The sequence below is a fragment of the Camelus bactrianus genome, chromosome 10 (assembly GCF_048773025.1).
Source record: "Camelus bactrianus isolate YW-2024 breed Bactrian camel chromosome 10, ASM4877302v1, whole genome shotgun sequence".
Taxonomy (NCBI): Eukaryota; Metazoa; Chordata; class Mammalia; order Artiodactyla; family Camelidae; genus Camelus; species Camelus bactrianus.
The window spans coordinates 52,011,427-52,026,933 of record NC_133548.1 but is presented as its reverse complement, the minus strand read 5'-3'; the positions used below and the strand labels follow the sequence as shown (position 1 = coordinate 52,026,933).

The window sequence follows — 15,507 nt, the reverse complement described above, 5'->3', positions numbered from 1 at the left end:
TATGGTTTCATTTCCCTTGGGTGGATACCTAAGAGTTGTTGGCTTGTATGGTAAATGTATGATTGACTTTAGAAGAAGCTGCCAAGCAGTTTTCTGAAGTACTTGTACTATTTTACAAGTAAAATACTGGTGAGTAAGCAATGGATGAGGGTTCTGTTTGCTCCACATCTTTGATAAAAATTAGTGTTGTATTTTTTTAATCATTCTACTAACTCTATGATATCTCACCATATTTTTTTAACATTTCTTTATTGAATTATAGTCATTTTACAATGTTGTATCAAATTCCAGTGTAGAGCACAATTTTTCAGTTATCCATAAACATACATATATTCATTGTCACATTTTTTTTTGCTGTGAGCCACCATAAGATCTTGTATATATTTCCCTGTGCTATACAGTATAATCTTGTTTATCTATTCTGCATATGCCTGTCAGTATCTACAAATTTTAAAATCTTTGTCCCTTCCCACCCTCTGCCCCCTTGGCAACCACAAGCTTGTATTCTATGTCTATGAGTCTGTTTCTGTTCTATATTTATGGGTTTTTTTTGTTTGTTTGTTTGTTTTTAGATTCCACATATGAGCAATCTCATATGGTATTTTTCTTTCTCTTTCTGGCTTACTTCACTTAAAATGACATTTGCATTTCTGTGATAACTAATAGTGGTAAACTTTTTTTCTTATGTGCTTATTGGGCATTCATATATCTTCTTTTATGAATTATCTTTTTAATTCTTTTGCCCATTTTAATTAGGTTGTTTGTCTTACTATTGTTATAAGAGTTCTTTGTATGTTCTGGCTATGTCCTTTATCAGATACATGTGTTATAAATACTTTCTCCCACTGTGCCTTTCTGTTCCATCTTTTTAACAGTGTCTTTTGAAGACCAGAGTTGGGTTTTTTTTGTTGGTGGTGGTGGCTTATACTTTATCAGTTTTTTCTTATGTGATTTATGATTTTTGTATTCTATTCAAAAAGTTGCAGAGATTTTCTTCTGTGTATTTTCCCTAGGAATTTTATAATTGTAGCTTGTACATTTAGATCTATGATCTTCCCGACTAGTCTGTAAGTTACCTGTAGGTAAAAGTCATACCTCATTTACATCTATATTTTCCTTAGTGGTTTGTAGCCTAATAAATATATTTGTTGAAGAAATAAATAAATATGTCTCATGGTAAATAATGATCTTAATAAGATAAGGACAGATAGCTAGACCCTAGGCTGCAGTAGCTATTTCTTTTACCTCTGTGGGTTTGAATTACTTCTGTGCTTTGGACTTATTTCATCAATCTATTCTGGCTGGAAAAAAAATATCCCATCAGAAAATGCATTGACAAACTTGGAATAATATTATGTTGGATCTATTTAGGTATTTTAAATACCCTTATTATGAAAGTAAAATTTTGTTTTACATTTCCATGTTGTTGGCATGAATTCCTCTTTGTATGAATTTGGGAAATTTAGTGTCTTTCAAAAAAATTGAAATTTAAAAATTTCACCTGTATACTATGTGCATGAATTATAGAAACCACTGAAACACTTCTGTGTATTTTACTTTACCAAAATAGATTTACTTCCTTTTATACAAATAAAAGGAAACTTCATCTTTGTTCCTCAAAAAGAAATTTCTAATAAACTGAGCCATGATTTTTGCTTCTTTCTCACCAGTAAAAACTGGCAACAAATAAGCTTAGTCACATATATTGGTTGATGTTCACATTATTTCTATTTATCTTGATGTCAACCCCCACTTGATTTCCCATGTTATACCCCTACACTGAAAAAATAAAACTTGTATTTTGCCACTTTAACCAGGTAGCAGACATTGCTGCATAAATCTGTGTGATTTGGAGAGTATGCAGAACCTGAGCCATCCTTATTTAAGAGGCAGATTTCGTTTATGAATTATGATAGAGATTGAGAGATAAAGATAAAAACCTACAGATTTTTGTTTCTGGAACATGATTTGGTGACTTTCCTTAGTTTTTTCAACTGGGTACTTTCCTATTCTGTGCTTTTACTCCAGATTCTACTTCAGGACAGTATAGTGTGAGGTTCATTGAAAACATTTGGTGACCTCTAGGCAAAACAGTGCTTTAGGGGCTACTGTACAAAGAATTATCTCAAAAATTTTCATGCATGCCCTTTGTAGCCAAAATACATGTTGATTTGATAACTGTGTCTCTTATATACCTCTTGAGGGTTAGCTGTGACTTGGGAACTTGAAGATGACTGCTCAGATACTTCGAAGTCTCTTTATCCTTTGTGTAGTTCATACAATTATATTATTAAGAGTATTTGTTTTTCTTTGTGGCATTCAGAGACACATAAGTGAAGCCAAATTAAAAGGTGGAGGCGCTATCCATTTCATCATGTATCTGTTTTAGAAGTTCTTTCTCAGGGAGCCAGGACCACTGGAGAACAGTTAGTTCATCCTCATCTTCCAAAGATGATAAATAAGATGGTTTGTAGTTTGCCTAGGGTTGAGTTAAAAGTCTAGAAAATAGAAAAGCCTGATTCTGAGTCATACGCATATGTAAAATGGAGTTACAAAAGCTGCAAACACGGATTACCGAATAATTCTTAGGTTTTGCATCAGTGCCTTTCAGAAAGAGAGTCTTTTTAGCAGAAGGGAGGAGCTATGCCTATAGACACAAAGTAGAGCATTAGTTTTATAAAGCAGCGCCTGTGAAAGAGGCCTCGTATGGCAGAGCAATAGCTGTGGGGAAAGTAGAATATGTACGACTGGGCACTTGAACCATTCAGAAGCCGTACCCAGTAACTCTGTCCTCCATGATCCCTTCCCTTATGTCCCATTGTCTGAACATACTTTTTTTCTAGTTGATTATCTGCATTTATTGAGATTTCAACAGTCTACTTCGGTGTTGGACAGTGGAACTTACTGTAGTGATAGAATTGTTCTGTATTCGCACTGTCCAGTATGGTAGCCACTAGCTGCTTGTGGCTCTCCAACACTTGAAATGTGGCTAGTGTGACTGAGGAACTGAGTTTTTATTGATTTTATAGAAGTAGCCACATGTGGCTAGTAGCCACTCTATAGAACAACACAGAATTAGTTCGCCTCTGCCCAGATTGTAAAGCATTGAAGTCATCCATGTCATATTCATATTGCCCTTAGCATAGTAATAATGCTGGGCAATTGTATGTACTCAGTATACATTAATATTTGTTGAATTAAATTGAATGGTAAGAAGGGAAAGGTAGGAAGCTTGTAGAACTGAGTGGTATTCTGATAGGAGGTTTGGGCTCTGATGCCAATGCCTACCCTTTAATTTTAGTATAATTTTGTTATTTTTTTTTATAGAGTTATAGGTAGTATAAAGAATAATGATATATTCAACATCTTATTTCCCCCAAAATACTTCATTTCTTTAGTCTCCTATTTGTTCTTTTCTAATCATATCCTCTTCCCTCCCTATGAAAACTAGCCACTATCCTCAATTTTGTGTTTTTCATTCCTTTTCTTTAAAGTTTCATCACTTAAGTTCATGTTTATAAACAATACACAGTTTCATTTTACAAGGTTTTGAATTTTCTATAAATGAATCCGTATGTGTGTATATTCTTCTGTGACTTACTGTTCACTTAACATAATTCTAAATTATATCCATGTTGTATAATCTATTAATTTTAACTACTGTAGGGTACTCCCTTTGTATGAATATACCAAAAGTTATCTATTTAGTTACTGATGGACGGTTTTTCCTTATGTTTTGCTAGTGCAGACAGTACAACTGTGAAATCTCTGTGTATTTCGCCTGGTGCACATGTGAAAGACTTACTACAGGGTCCAAAAGGACATTGCTCTGCTCTGTGTATGTCTGTCTTTGTCCTCTTCTCCTCCTCTCCACTTCCTCACCCCTCTCCCCTCCCTTCCCCTCCACACCTTCTAGAATACAGGGAAAATTAATGCAGAAGAGTAGAGAATTTTCTGCATTGTTTTTATAGGCTGTGTGCTCCTTTGAAAGGATCTTACTTCTGTTTGTTTCTAGTCTCCCATGGTCCCTTTGTGCTTTTGTGTTCATAGACCAAGCTCTGATTTGGAGTCTGTCAGGAATATTAGAAATGTTTTATTTCATGCATAGTCCATAGCTCTTATGCAAATTGTACTCTTTTTGTGAAGTAACACCTTTTGTATCATTTGTGCAATTTACTTTCAATCATAATTGGTAGTAAGGTCTAGATCAGTGATTATAATATCTGAGAACTTTTTAAAAAATATAGGTGCATCAGATTTCAGCTCAAGCTCCCAGAAAAATAGATTTAATTGGCCTGAGGGTGGGGCTGGACATCAAGATTGTTTTTTGAAGTACAGTAGGTTATTCTATGCAGCCGAGATTGAGAACCACTCTAGATCACTTGTTCTCCAAGTGTTGTCCTTGGACCAGCAACATCAGCATTACCTGGGAGCTTGTAGCAAGATAAACTCTCAGGCCTACCCTAAGACTTACTGAAGCAGAAGCCCTCAGGGTGGGGATCCAGCAAACTGCATTTTAACAAGTCCTAGGTGATTGTAATGCAAGCCAAAGTTCTAGAACCACTGCTCTAGATCATCTAAGCATTTATAACAAAGCCTATGGATTTGCCTATTCTGGATATTTCAAAGAAAGGAAATCATATTATATGTGGCCTTTTGTGTCTGCCTTCTTTCATTTAGCATAATGTTTTCAAGGCTCATCCATATTGTAGGTTATATTAGTACTTTGTTCCTCTTTGTGGGTGAATAATATTCCATTTTATGGATATACCTCATCTTGTTTATCTATTAATCCATTAGATGAACATTTGGATTGTTTCTGCTTTTGGACTAATATGGAAAATGCTGCTGTGAGCATCCACATACGGAATTTTTTCGAACACCTGTTTTCATTTCTTTCACACTTGTACTCAGGAGTAGAAATGCTGGGTCATATGATAATTCTGTTTTTAACTTTTTAAGGGATCACCAAACTTTTTCACAGCAGCTGCACAATTTTACATTCCCACCACTGCTGTGCAAGGAGTTTCTCGGTAGTCTCATCAACACATGTTATTGTCCATTTTAAAAATTAATAGCCAGGGGGAAAGGTACAGCTCAAGTGGTAGTAGAGCACATGCTTAGCATGCATGAGCTCCTGGGTTCAATCCTTGGTACCTCCTGTAAAAATAAATAAACAAATAGACCTACTTACCTTCCCCCACAGAAAATTAATTAAGTTAAATTAAAAAAAAATTTAATAGCCATCAAACTTTTTAAAAAGCATATTGATTAGTGATCTTAACTTCTTTTAGGGTAGTGGTTCTTAATCAGAGATTCACATAATGATTACTTGTGGAACTTTTTTTTTTAACATTTTTTATTGATTTATAATCATTTTACAATGTTGTGTCAAATTCCAGTGTAGAGCACAATTTTTCAGTTATACATGAACATGTATATATTCGTTGTCATATTTTTTTCTCTGTGAGCTACCGTAAGATCTTGTATATATTTCCCTGTGCTATACAGTATAATCTTGTTTATCTATTCTACAATTTTGAAATCCCAATCTATCCCTTCCCACCCCCCACCCCCTTGGCAACCACAAGTTTGTATTCTAGGTCTATGAGTCTATTTCTGTTTTGTGTTTATGGGTTTTTTTGTTTGTTTTTTAATTCCACATATGAGCGATCTCATATGGTATTTTTCTTTCCCTTTCTGGCTTACTTCACTTAGAATGACATTCTCCAGGAGCATCCATGTTTCTGCAAATGGTGTTATGTTGTCAGTTTTTATGGCTGAATAGTATTCCATTGTATAAATATACCACATCTTCTTTATCCAGTCATCTGTTGATGGACATTTAGGCTGTTTCCATGTCTTGGCTATTGTGAATAGTGCTGCTATGAACATTGGGGTGCAGGTGTCATTTTGAAGTAGGGTTCCTTCTGGATATGTGTCTATTCCTAGTCTTTTGAGGAATCTCCATACTGTTTTCCACAGTGGCTGCACCAAACTGCATTCCCACCAGCGGTGTAGGAGGGTTCGCTTTTCTCCATAGCCTCTCCAGCATTTGTCATTTGTGGGCTTTGGAATGATGGCCGTTCTGACTGGTGTGAGGTGATACCTCACTGTAGTTTTGATTTGCATTTCTCTGATAATTAGTGATATTGAGCATTTTTTCATGTGCCTATTGATCATTTGTATGTCTTCCTTGGAGAATTGCTTGTTTAGGTCTTCTGCCCATTTTTGGATTGGGTTGTTTGTTTTTTTCTTATTAAGTCGTATGAGCTGCTTATATATTCTGGAGATCAAGCCTTTGTCAGTTTCATTTGCAAAAATTTTCAACCATTCCGTAGGTTGTCTTTCGTTTTATTTCTGGTTTCCTTTGCTGTGCAGAAGCTTGTGATTTTCATTAGGTCCCATTTGTTTATTCTTGCTTTTATTTCTATTGCTTGAGTAGACTGTTCTAGGAGAACATTTTTGAGATGTATGTCAGATAATGTTTTGCCTGTATTTTCTTCTAGGAGGTTTATTGTATCTTGTCTTATGTTTAAGTCTTTGATCCATTTTGAGTTTAGTTTTGTGTATGGTGTATGGGAGTGTTCTGGCTTCATTGCTTTACATGCTCCTGTCCAGTTTTCCCAACACCATTTGCTGAAGAGAGTGTCTTTATTCCATTGTATATTCTTCCCTCCTTTGTTGAAGATTAGTTGATTTGTGGAACTTTTAAGTATACTCATAGCCAGAATCCTCCCTAGATTTTCTGAATCAAAGTCTCTAGAGGTAAAGCCCAGAATTAATACTCCTCTTTAAGAATCATTGCCTAAGGTAGTGGTTCTCAGTGTTTGGTCTGGGGATCCCTGGGTTCCACTGAGACCCTTTTGGAAAAGTCCTTTGAGACTAAAACTATTTTTGTAATACTACTAGGCCAATATTTGTCTTTTTCATTTTCATTCTCTTGTGAGTGTACAGTGAAGTTTTCCAAAGTCTTCATGGCGTGCAATAACACAACAGATTGAATGCATAAGCAGATAAAAGAATCCAGCTGCCTTCCATTAAACCATATATGAAGGAGATGTATAAAAATGTAAAACAGTGACACACCTCTTATGAATTTTTATCAAAAATATGTCTTTATGATGTATGATAAGTTTGTCATTGTTTTTAAATGAATTCATAAATTTTTTTAGTGTCTCAGTTTTAATGATAATTATTGGCAGACGTAACCTACATAAAATCTCTTTTGCACTAATTGAAAGTACAAAGAGATCTTGAGACCAACCAAATGAGAACTGTAGACCTTTGGAAAGGGAAGAGACCAAAAAAAAGCTTCTTACCCATTTGTTGAACACTTATCATATAGTTAATATGGATTAAGTTTTACATATTTTATTTCATTTCATCTTTGTAATAACTCCATAATAAATGTATATACTTAACCCCATATTCACATGGGAAAATTTAGTCTCAAAGACATTAACTTGACTAGTTCATAAGTAGAAGAGCCAGGATTTCAATTTAGGTCTTTAGAGTACATACTCCTAATCACTACCATGGCCTTCAAAAAGTAAAGATCGTCTGTACAGGACTAAAGCCCAGGAGATTGTTAATAGTTCAGTGCCATAATGCCTCATCTACTGCTGTAGTATCAAGGCCTCAGAAAAGTTAACGTTTGGAATCTTCATAGACTTAAATAGCATGTAAATACCTTGTGGTGCATGTACCTAAATCAGAGTTCTCACGTGTTGTTCTCTCTCACGGAAGGACTAAATATGAGAAGTAGAAGAGGGATAATCTAGGCATAAATAAATACAGTGGACAAAGTACACCTTTTTTGGAAAGGTGATTTTAGTTAGTGTCTTATAAAAACATGAGGATAAATACACAGAAAGAACTGTCAGCAAATTGTGACCCTTTGAGAAAAATGTTTCTTTTTTTGTTTGTTTTGGGGCAGGGAGTTAATTTAACTGATTGATTGATTGATTTTTTAATGGAGGTACTGAGGATTGAGCCCAGGACCTCGTGCATGCTAAGCTTGCACTCTACCACTTGAGCTGTGCCCTATCCCCCCAGAGAAAAATGTTCCTTTTTGTTGTTGTTATCTTCTAAATGCAGTCAGTCCTCTGAAGAGTCCATTGTTGCAGGAATGATGAAATGGCAATAATTGTTTTAACTTGTTGGTATCCACTCTACCAGAAGGCAAAGAATCAGGTGCTTCTCTGTTTACATAAATGAGACTTAGGGAAATTTTTTTCATGTAGTACAGTAATACTTTAGTTTCTCAAAAAGTAAAATCTTTGCTAATTAGAGAAATCCAGCTGATCTAGTCTATTTCAAAGCTGTACTTGTTACCTACAGAGCAAAAAGTAACATGTGGGCAGCCTTTTCAAAAAAACATTCTTTTATCTCCTAACGCCTTTTGTGAAAATTTTTTTCAGAGAATAGCAGAATTTTTGCTTAATAATTGATATTCTGTTCACCATTTTCCCCTTCTTTCTCCTCTATCCTTACCCCTATCCCAGTGCTGTTTCAAAGGTTCAGTTTGGGGATTAGCATATTTTATAGAAAATAAGTTACTTGCCTATTGGACAACTATTAATTCTGTCGTGTGTGTCAGGCACTGGGTTAAGACTTGGGATACTATAATGAACCAAAAAATAGGTAAGGTCACTCATGAAATTTACAGTCTAGTGAAAGAGATGGACATGAAATAAATAATCACATCCATATATGTTAGGTTTTTATTTTGAAAGGCACTGTGAACCCTAGTGTGTGGTGTTACTAAAGAGCCTAGTGGGAGGATTGACCTGGAAGGTTGAAGTCAGTGTGAGGGGTCAGGAGAGGCAGGAGTTCTGGTTGTGGCAAGGGAGACGATTGACTCAGTTGGTAGATGTATGCTTTTGGAGCTTAAAGAAGAAGACTGGGCAGGAGATAGAAATTTGTGAATTGTGTGCCAATAGGTAATTAATTGAAATTGTTGGCTAAGGTGAGGTGATTTAGGGAGAATGCAGACAGTGAGCCTTTGCTCACTGAGGGATCTAGGACTGCTTTGAGGAATGCTAGTGTTTAATAAACAGCTGAAGTAGAATGGAGAAGGAGACAGAGGTGGAAGTCAGATAAATAGGAGGAAAACTAGGAGATTACAGTGTTAAATATTTCAGGAGGAGAGAATATATTTCAAGGAGTAGTAAACAAAATCCAAACTGTCCTTACCATGGCTTACAAGGAAGAACCTACGTGTTCTGATGCCTTCCCACCTCTTGGACCTCATCTCTTACCATTCATCTTGCTGCTGGCCTACTTCTGTTCTTTACACATGTCAGGCTTTTTCCTACCTCAGGACCTGTATGCTTCCTGCTCCCTTTGCTGGAATGTCCTTCCCCCCATTCAGATGTCTTCTTGTCAGAAAAGAGAAGCCAGCTTTCTACTCCCCTTAGCAGGATTATCGTCGGACTCTATCGAACTTTGAATCTCCTTATACAATTAAGATTAAATTTGCTTGGGCCTCAGGTTCAGTTCTAAATCAGATATTTAGGACATGTTAAAGAAAACTAATTTTGCAGAAATGTTTTGCAATAATGGTAAAGAATAAATACTTAGATTTTAGACTGCATCCTTGCTAAGGCATCTTGACGAGAATTGATGAAATGGTAAGAGTTACTTCTCTGGAAACCCTTCCACCAAGTGTGCTGTTGGAGGATAGAGGAAAAGAGGAAAGCTAAAAAGGAGATGCCCAGAGTCTACTCCATTAGGCAAGTAGAAATAATGAATGACAAATATGTCACAATACTGATAATCCAGTTGCTACAAAGCAGGAGTAAAATAGATGATTATTTTCTGGATGATGGGAATGGATACCACTTGACAAAGACTGTTTTAAAAGCCAGTTTAAAGCTGTCTGTGAGTTCACTTGAGTTCAATGAATGTTTCCTGAATGACAGTAGGGGAGTGATAGGAGGTGGGAGTGGGGGCTTTAGGGAAAGTTGCTGATCCACCTTATGCTGAATAAGTTCTACTCTAGCTAGAGAATGGTATTTCTTCTGTTCCTTCAAAATACAAAAATTAGCTCTTAAATTTCAGGGCCAGAAGGAATAAATGATCAAGCAATCAGTGACCATTTTATAGTAATTCGCTTGCCAATTTAGGGCTTTATAAATCTCCACACAAGGGAGAAAATGACCTTTGTAGATCCTTTTTTTGGTGACTTTTTATTTTTAAAAAGCCATTTTTGTAGCTATCTTGGTTGTTGTGTTTTGAATGTACTTTTATTATCTTAACCATCAACTCCAAGCTCATGGACTTTCCTTATATAGCTTTCTTCTCTCTGCAATTTGGCACAAGAATGAGTCTTAGTGCTTAGTGTTTTCTTTTTCTGCTGGTCTCTTCTCATAGCAGTACTGGCCTTTCACCTGGTTTTGTATCTTATTTTAGAAATGGCCTTGTTCTCAGATCTTATTTTAACTCTTGGTTGGGCCAGACATTGCTGCAAATGACTTTCATGTCTGTGGAAGACAGAGAAAAAGAAGGTATCAGCAAGAGTGATTTCTTGTGGACCATGAAACAAAATTACTGTAAAAGGTACTAGAGAGTAATGCCAAACTGCCCCCATCTCCCACTCGTGTGAGGATTCAAAGACCGGAAAGGCTAAATGACTTGCTAAAAGTTGCAAAATATTGATTAAAATTTATCTTCTCATTATTTGCATGAAGTCAGCATATCCTAGAGAGCTGTTACTTTAACACATAAAACAAACAAGCTATTCATAAGGAAGGGAAATCTACAAAACTGCTTAACCCCAGTTATCTTTGAGAAAGTGGTGGGGTAGAGGAGGGTGGTATATTCCAAATTTTTCTCTCCGATTTACTGGGTTTGTCCATGTTCAGCTAAGAGCATCATTATTTTCATATCATGATTAAGGCTGTGACCATTAGAGTCAGATCTACATTTGAATCTGGCCTCCAACACTTATTAGGCTATGACTCTGACTTTTTCAGAAAGCTTCTTAACCTCTCTGAACTTCAGTTTCTTAGCCTGAAAAATAGAAGTAACAATACCTACTTTATTGAGTTAGTGATAAAGAAGTTAACTATAAGGTTCTCACGTCTAACGCCTGGCCGGCAAGGAGCACTTGCTAATGGTAGCTGCTGTTACTACCACTATCACCACTATTAGTACTACTATGACTGCTATCACTGCTTTATAATAGAACACTGGATGCTGACATCGGGTGATCTTTATTGCATAGTTTAAACATTGACCTACTTAAAGACTAGATGCTGCAAACTTGTGGTTGCCAGAGGGGAGGGGGGTGGGAAGGGACAGACTGGGAGTTTGAAGTTTGTAGATACTGACAGGCATATGTAGAATAGATAAACAAGATTATACTGTATAGCACAGGGAAATATCTACAAGATCTTGTGGTAGCTCACAGCAAAAAAGAATGCGACAATGAATATATGTGTGTTCATGTATAACTGAAAAATAGTGCTCTACACTGGAAATTGACAACATAGTAAACTGACTATAACTCTAAAAAATTTTTTTTTAATGAAAACAAATACAAAAAAAAAAACAAAACAGACTAGATGCTGAATTAGGCAATTTTTCAACATATCTTCCAGCTCATTTTTTCTTTCTGTTAATTCGCTGTGGCCATTGGTTTTTACTTACTCTGTTAGAATAATATGTAAGTTTTGGGTATCTTGATTAGAACCTGATCCTTACTATAATTAAAATAAAAATCCCTGATCCTCTTCTATATTTTATACTAGGGAGCTTACCCTGTATTGCTGGAGAAAATCATTAACCACTGTTAAATAAAAATACCTGTTGCTACTTGTGTTGGAGCCCTCTTTGTAGAATTATCATATGAGAAGCAGATGTCCTTGACTTGAATCTGTAGTTCTTTTTAGATGCCGCTATTTTATCGGTACCTAGTACCTTAATACATATAATGTGTCTCTTTGGAACAGCAATCCCATTAGCCTTCCTTGTAGTTCATGATAACTACACATTTCTTGGAAGTTTCCCTCAGAGCCTCCAAAGTAAATTTCACTTATGCCACCCAGATTCTATTTATGCCCTGGAAAATCCCAATAAAATATCCTTTGTTGTTAGTGAATATCTGTATATACAATTTCTTAAGATGCAGTACCAGAAAAAAAATGTCATTTTATTTATTTAGATATCCTATTGCCATCCTACCTAGAAATGGCATAGTCACAGATTTAGAAACTTAAAGCCTTATAATTTTTGGATTTATTGTTTGGGACCGACCTAGATTGTTTGACCCATTTTAGTTACTGAGTAACAGCCACAGTAAAATAACATGAGTATTTTTCTGTGTATTATTTGTAATGTTACTGTTTGTGAGGATGTTGTGCTTTTCCAGTTCACAACTAAGGAAGCCTGTCATCATCATTATTACTCATTCATTCATCTTGAGCACCTGTTTTGTCTTATGCACGGGAGATGCAGAGATGAATAAAACATGATTCCTGCTCTGGAAAATGTCATAGTTTATTGAGGGAGAAGGTTATGAAATACATAATTATATTTCCAAGTGGTACGTTCTATATAATAGATATATAAACAAAGTGTTACAGTCATATGAAGGAGGGAACATTAAATTTGATAAGGTTACAAAGAGAAAGTAACATTTGAGCCAAGTCTTGAAGGATGGATGGGAACTTGGCATTTGGAAAGATATCAGGGAGCAGGGGACAGGCATGCAGGGAGAGGACAGCCAATGCAAAGGCTTAAAGGCATTTAAGGAGAGTGTCCTCAGTGTGCTGGAGGAAATGCTTTTTGAGGGAAGGTGGAGTCAAAGTAAGGAGTTTGAATTTTATCCTTTTAGCAAGGGGAATCATTGAAGATTTAAAGATTAGGACTGATATAATCAGATTTGAGTTTGAAAACTTACAGTAGTTTGGGGCTGGAGGAAGAAAAACAGATGGCAGAAACGAGTTTACACTGAGACAATATCTGTGGAGATAAAGGAGAGTCTCTAGATTTGAGAGAGATTTCCTAGGTATAAACAGTCTATTTCTGTAATCCACATGATAGGGGAAATGTGTGGGCAGTGGGGGAAGAGTGGGGATCTGGTTTGTGTGTTGAGATGGGTTAACTGAGATTAACAGCTGGGGGAAACGTAAAAAGAAAAGCAAAATTGTTCATTATTTGTTTTTTGTTTGTTTTGGGGAACTGGGCCACAGTTTTCATTTTGCACAAAGTAGGTTCAGTGTTTTCAGGAACATTCTAGCAGGCAAGTCTAGACCTGAATCTTGGGAGAAAGGTTACCATAGTAATATTTTTGAGTTCTTACTGTTTATTTTTCCATTAAAAACTAAAATTCTCAGAGGTTAACTGATCATGGTCTCTGGAAGGTGGCTGTAGAACCAAAACATAAATTCCTAAGCTTCTTACCAACTAGGCCTTAACTGAAATGGCCTTAAAAAATAAATTTCATGATTTCCACTGTAATTGTTTTACTGTTTCATTTCCCAGAGTATCTTTACTTAAAAAGACAACAAAACAAACAAAAAACTGATGTGTATCCATAATCCATATGTTTTCTGCACTGTTTCCTGATCTTAATGTTTTCTGACTGATGACAGACGAAGAGTGTTCAGGATAACAGCCCAGAAGCCCCAACCTCTTGTTTTGTTCTAGCAAACCTTAAAATTCAAAGATTAGATGGGCCTCAGAAAATATTCATTACTTCATATATGCTTGATCTAATCTTAGGGGTTGCCCTGTTTTCATGTGAGGGAGACACTGAGTGTTAAAGAATGAAGGTGTCGTGACTGCTTCTCTGCAGGAATTTTAAAATGAGGGGTTTTTTTTTCCATTTATGTTGTGAGTTCTAGTCCTTTTTGAAAACCATAGAATAAAGTAGACAGTTCTTCAAAATCCACCCACCCCCAAATGTCAGGAGTCATTCAGCATTGATTGAAACTCATAGGCGATTGTGGAGGACTTGAGTAGGCCTCGGGCAAGGCAAATCACCAAACACCCTGATGCTCTTTTTCATGTATCTAGAAAATGATTAGCATGCCTTATCCACATGAAATTACGGTTTTAACGGTTACTAACTAGATTCTCTATGTGGCTTCTTGGGCTGTGGTGCTTTTCCTTTACTTTGTTCTCAGTTGCTGTTTCAGGCAGCCACAGTAGAGTGCACCCGGAGTGGTTATAATTCTATATTTAGTAAGCTGTAGGGTTTCTAAAGCATTTGCAAATTCCTTTGGGATAAAATGGGTTCTATAAATGTAACATTTTTAATGAAACTATTATTATCAGCCATTAAAGAACTACAGCAGCTAATACATGTGAATTTGCAAATAAGACAGAAGCACAAAACTTTTTTTCTTAAGAGCTCACTGAATGTTTTAATTTTAAATACTTAAAATTAACCATGTAAATCTTATTTTTATACCTTTAATCTTGAATTGCAGAGCTTTTACTCAAGTGTTTACCTTTGGCCCAACATTTCGAGCAGAGAATTCTCAGAGCCGGAGACACCTGGCAGAGTTTTATATGGTAGAAGCAGAGATTTCCTTTCTTGAGAATCTTCAAGATCTCATGCAGGTAGGTACACAAGTTTTAAAATAGTTTCTAAATATCAGACATATGTGACATTAAAATGCTTCTGTATACATTTTTAGCTTGGACGTCTGTGCCTTAGAGGTGTTTATAGACTGAAGAAGATGGAGAACTACTTAATTTAATAAACGTCTACTAAATGATGTTAGTGTCGTAGTTTAAAGTACAAGAGTCAAACAGATGTAAGTTCATATCCAAGCCCTACCATTAACTTTGTTATGATGTTACCTAACTTGAGTGATCTTCAGCTTCCTCAACTATAAAATGAGAATAATAGTAGCTATTTCATTAGGTTATTGTGAGAAGTAAATGAAATAATGTATATAATGTAAAGCACCTAGTATGAGGTCTGGCACAAAGCAGGCTTGATAAATAGTAGCTCTTGTTATTTGCTAGGCACATAAATAACACATCTTGATGGAAAGAGAAACGTTTCTCTAGCTGTGTTATTAGGCAGCATACACAAAGCTGCCAGAGCTCTGGCTCAGGAGGTGACGCTGGAGAGGTGGTCAAGAGTCAGATCATGAAAGAAAGACTTTGTGTTTAAATGCCATGATAAGTTTGAACTCAATCCAAAAGATGAAGGAGAAAGAGTTCTCAGCTGGGAAAGGCCATGGTCAGAGTTACATTTCAGAAGTATCTCTCTAGCAGCAATATGAAGAATGATTTAGAGGAAGATGAAAATGGGGATGGGAGCCTTTTCAGGAGGCTGCAGCCATAATCCAGCTAAAGCATGCAAACTCTGAAGCTAGATGGACCAGGGTTTGATTCTTAGCACCTTCATTTACTGGCTATGTGACCTTGGACAAGGGACTTAATTTCTCTGAGCCTCAGTTTCTTCATATATAAAATAGAAATAATAATTTCTACTTCATAAGGTAGTTCAGAGAATTAGACATATTGTGTGTGTGTGTGTGT

At 36.1% G+C, this 15,507-nt stretch overlaps 1 protein-coding gene across 7 annotated transcripts in view; it reads left to right on the top strand.

The window, feature by feature from the left end:
- The window catches only part of NARS2 (asparaginyl-tRNA synthetase 2, mitochondrial), a 109,288-nt gene that overhangs the window by 53,300 nt on the left and 40,481 nt on the right, over positions 1 to 15,507 (top strand). For all 7 annotated transcript variants that reach the window (XR_006721210.2, XM_074372740.1, XM_074372739.1 and 4 more), the window contains one exon: positions 14,442 to 14,574. Coding sequence is in view for 6 of the 7 variants with exons in the window: in XM_074372740.1 (XP_074228841.1) it covers positions 14,442 to 14,574 (133 nt within the window). In the remaining variant the exon portion in view is untranslated. The remainder of the gene's footprint in view (positions 1 to 14,441; positions 14,575 to 15,507) is intronic.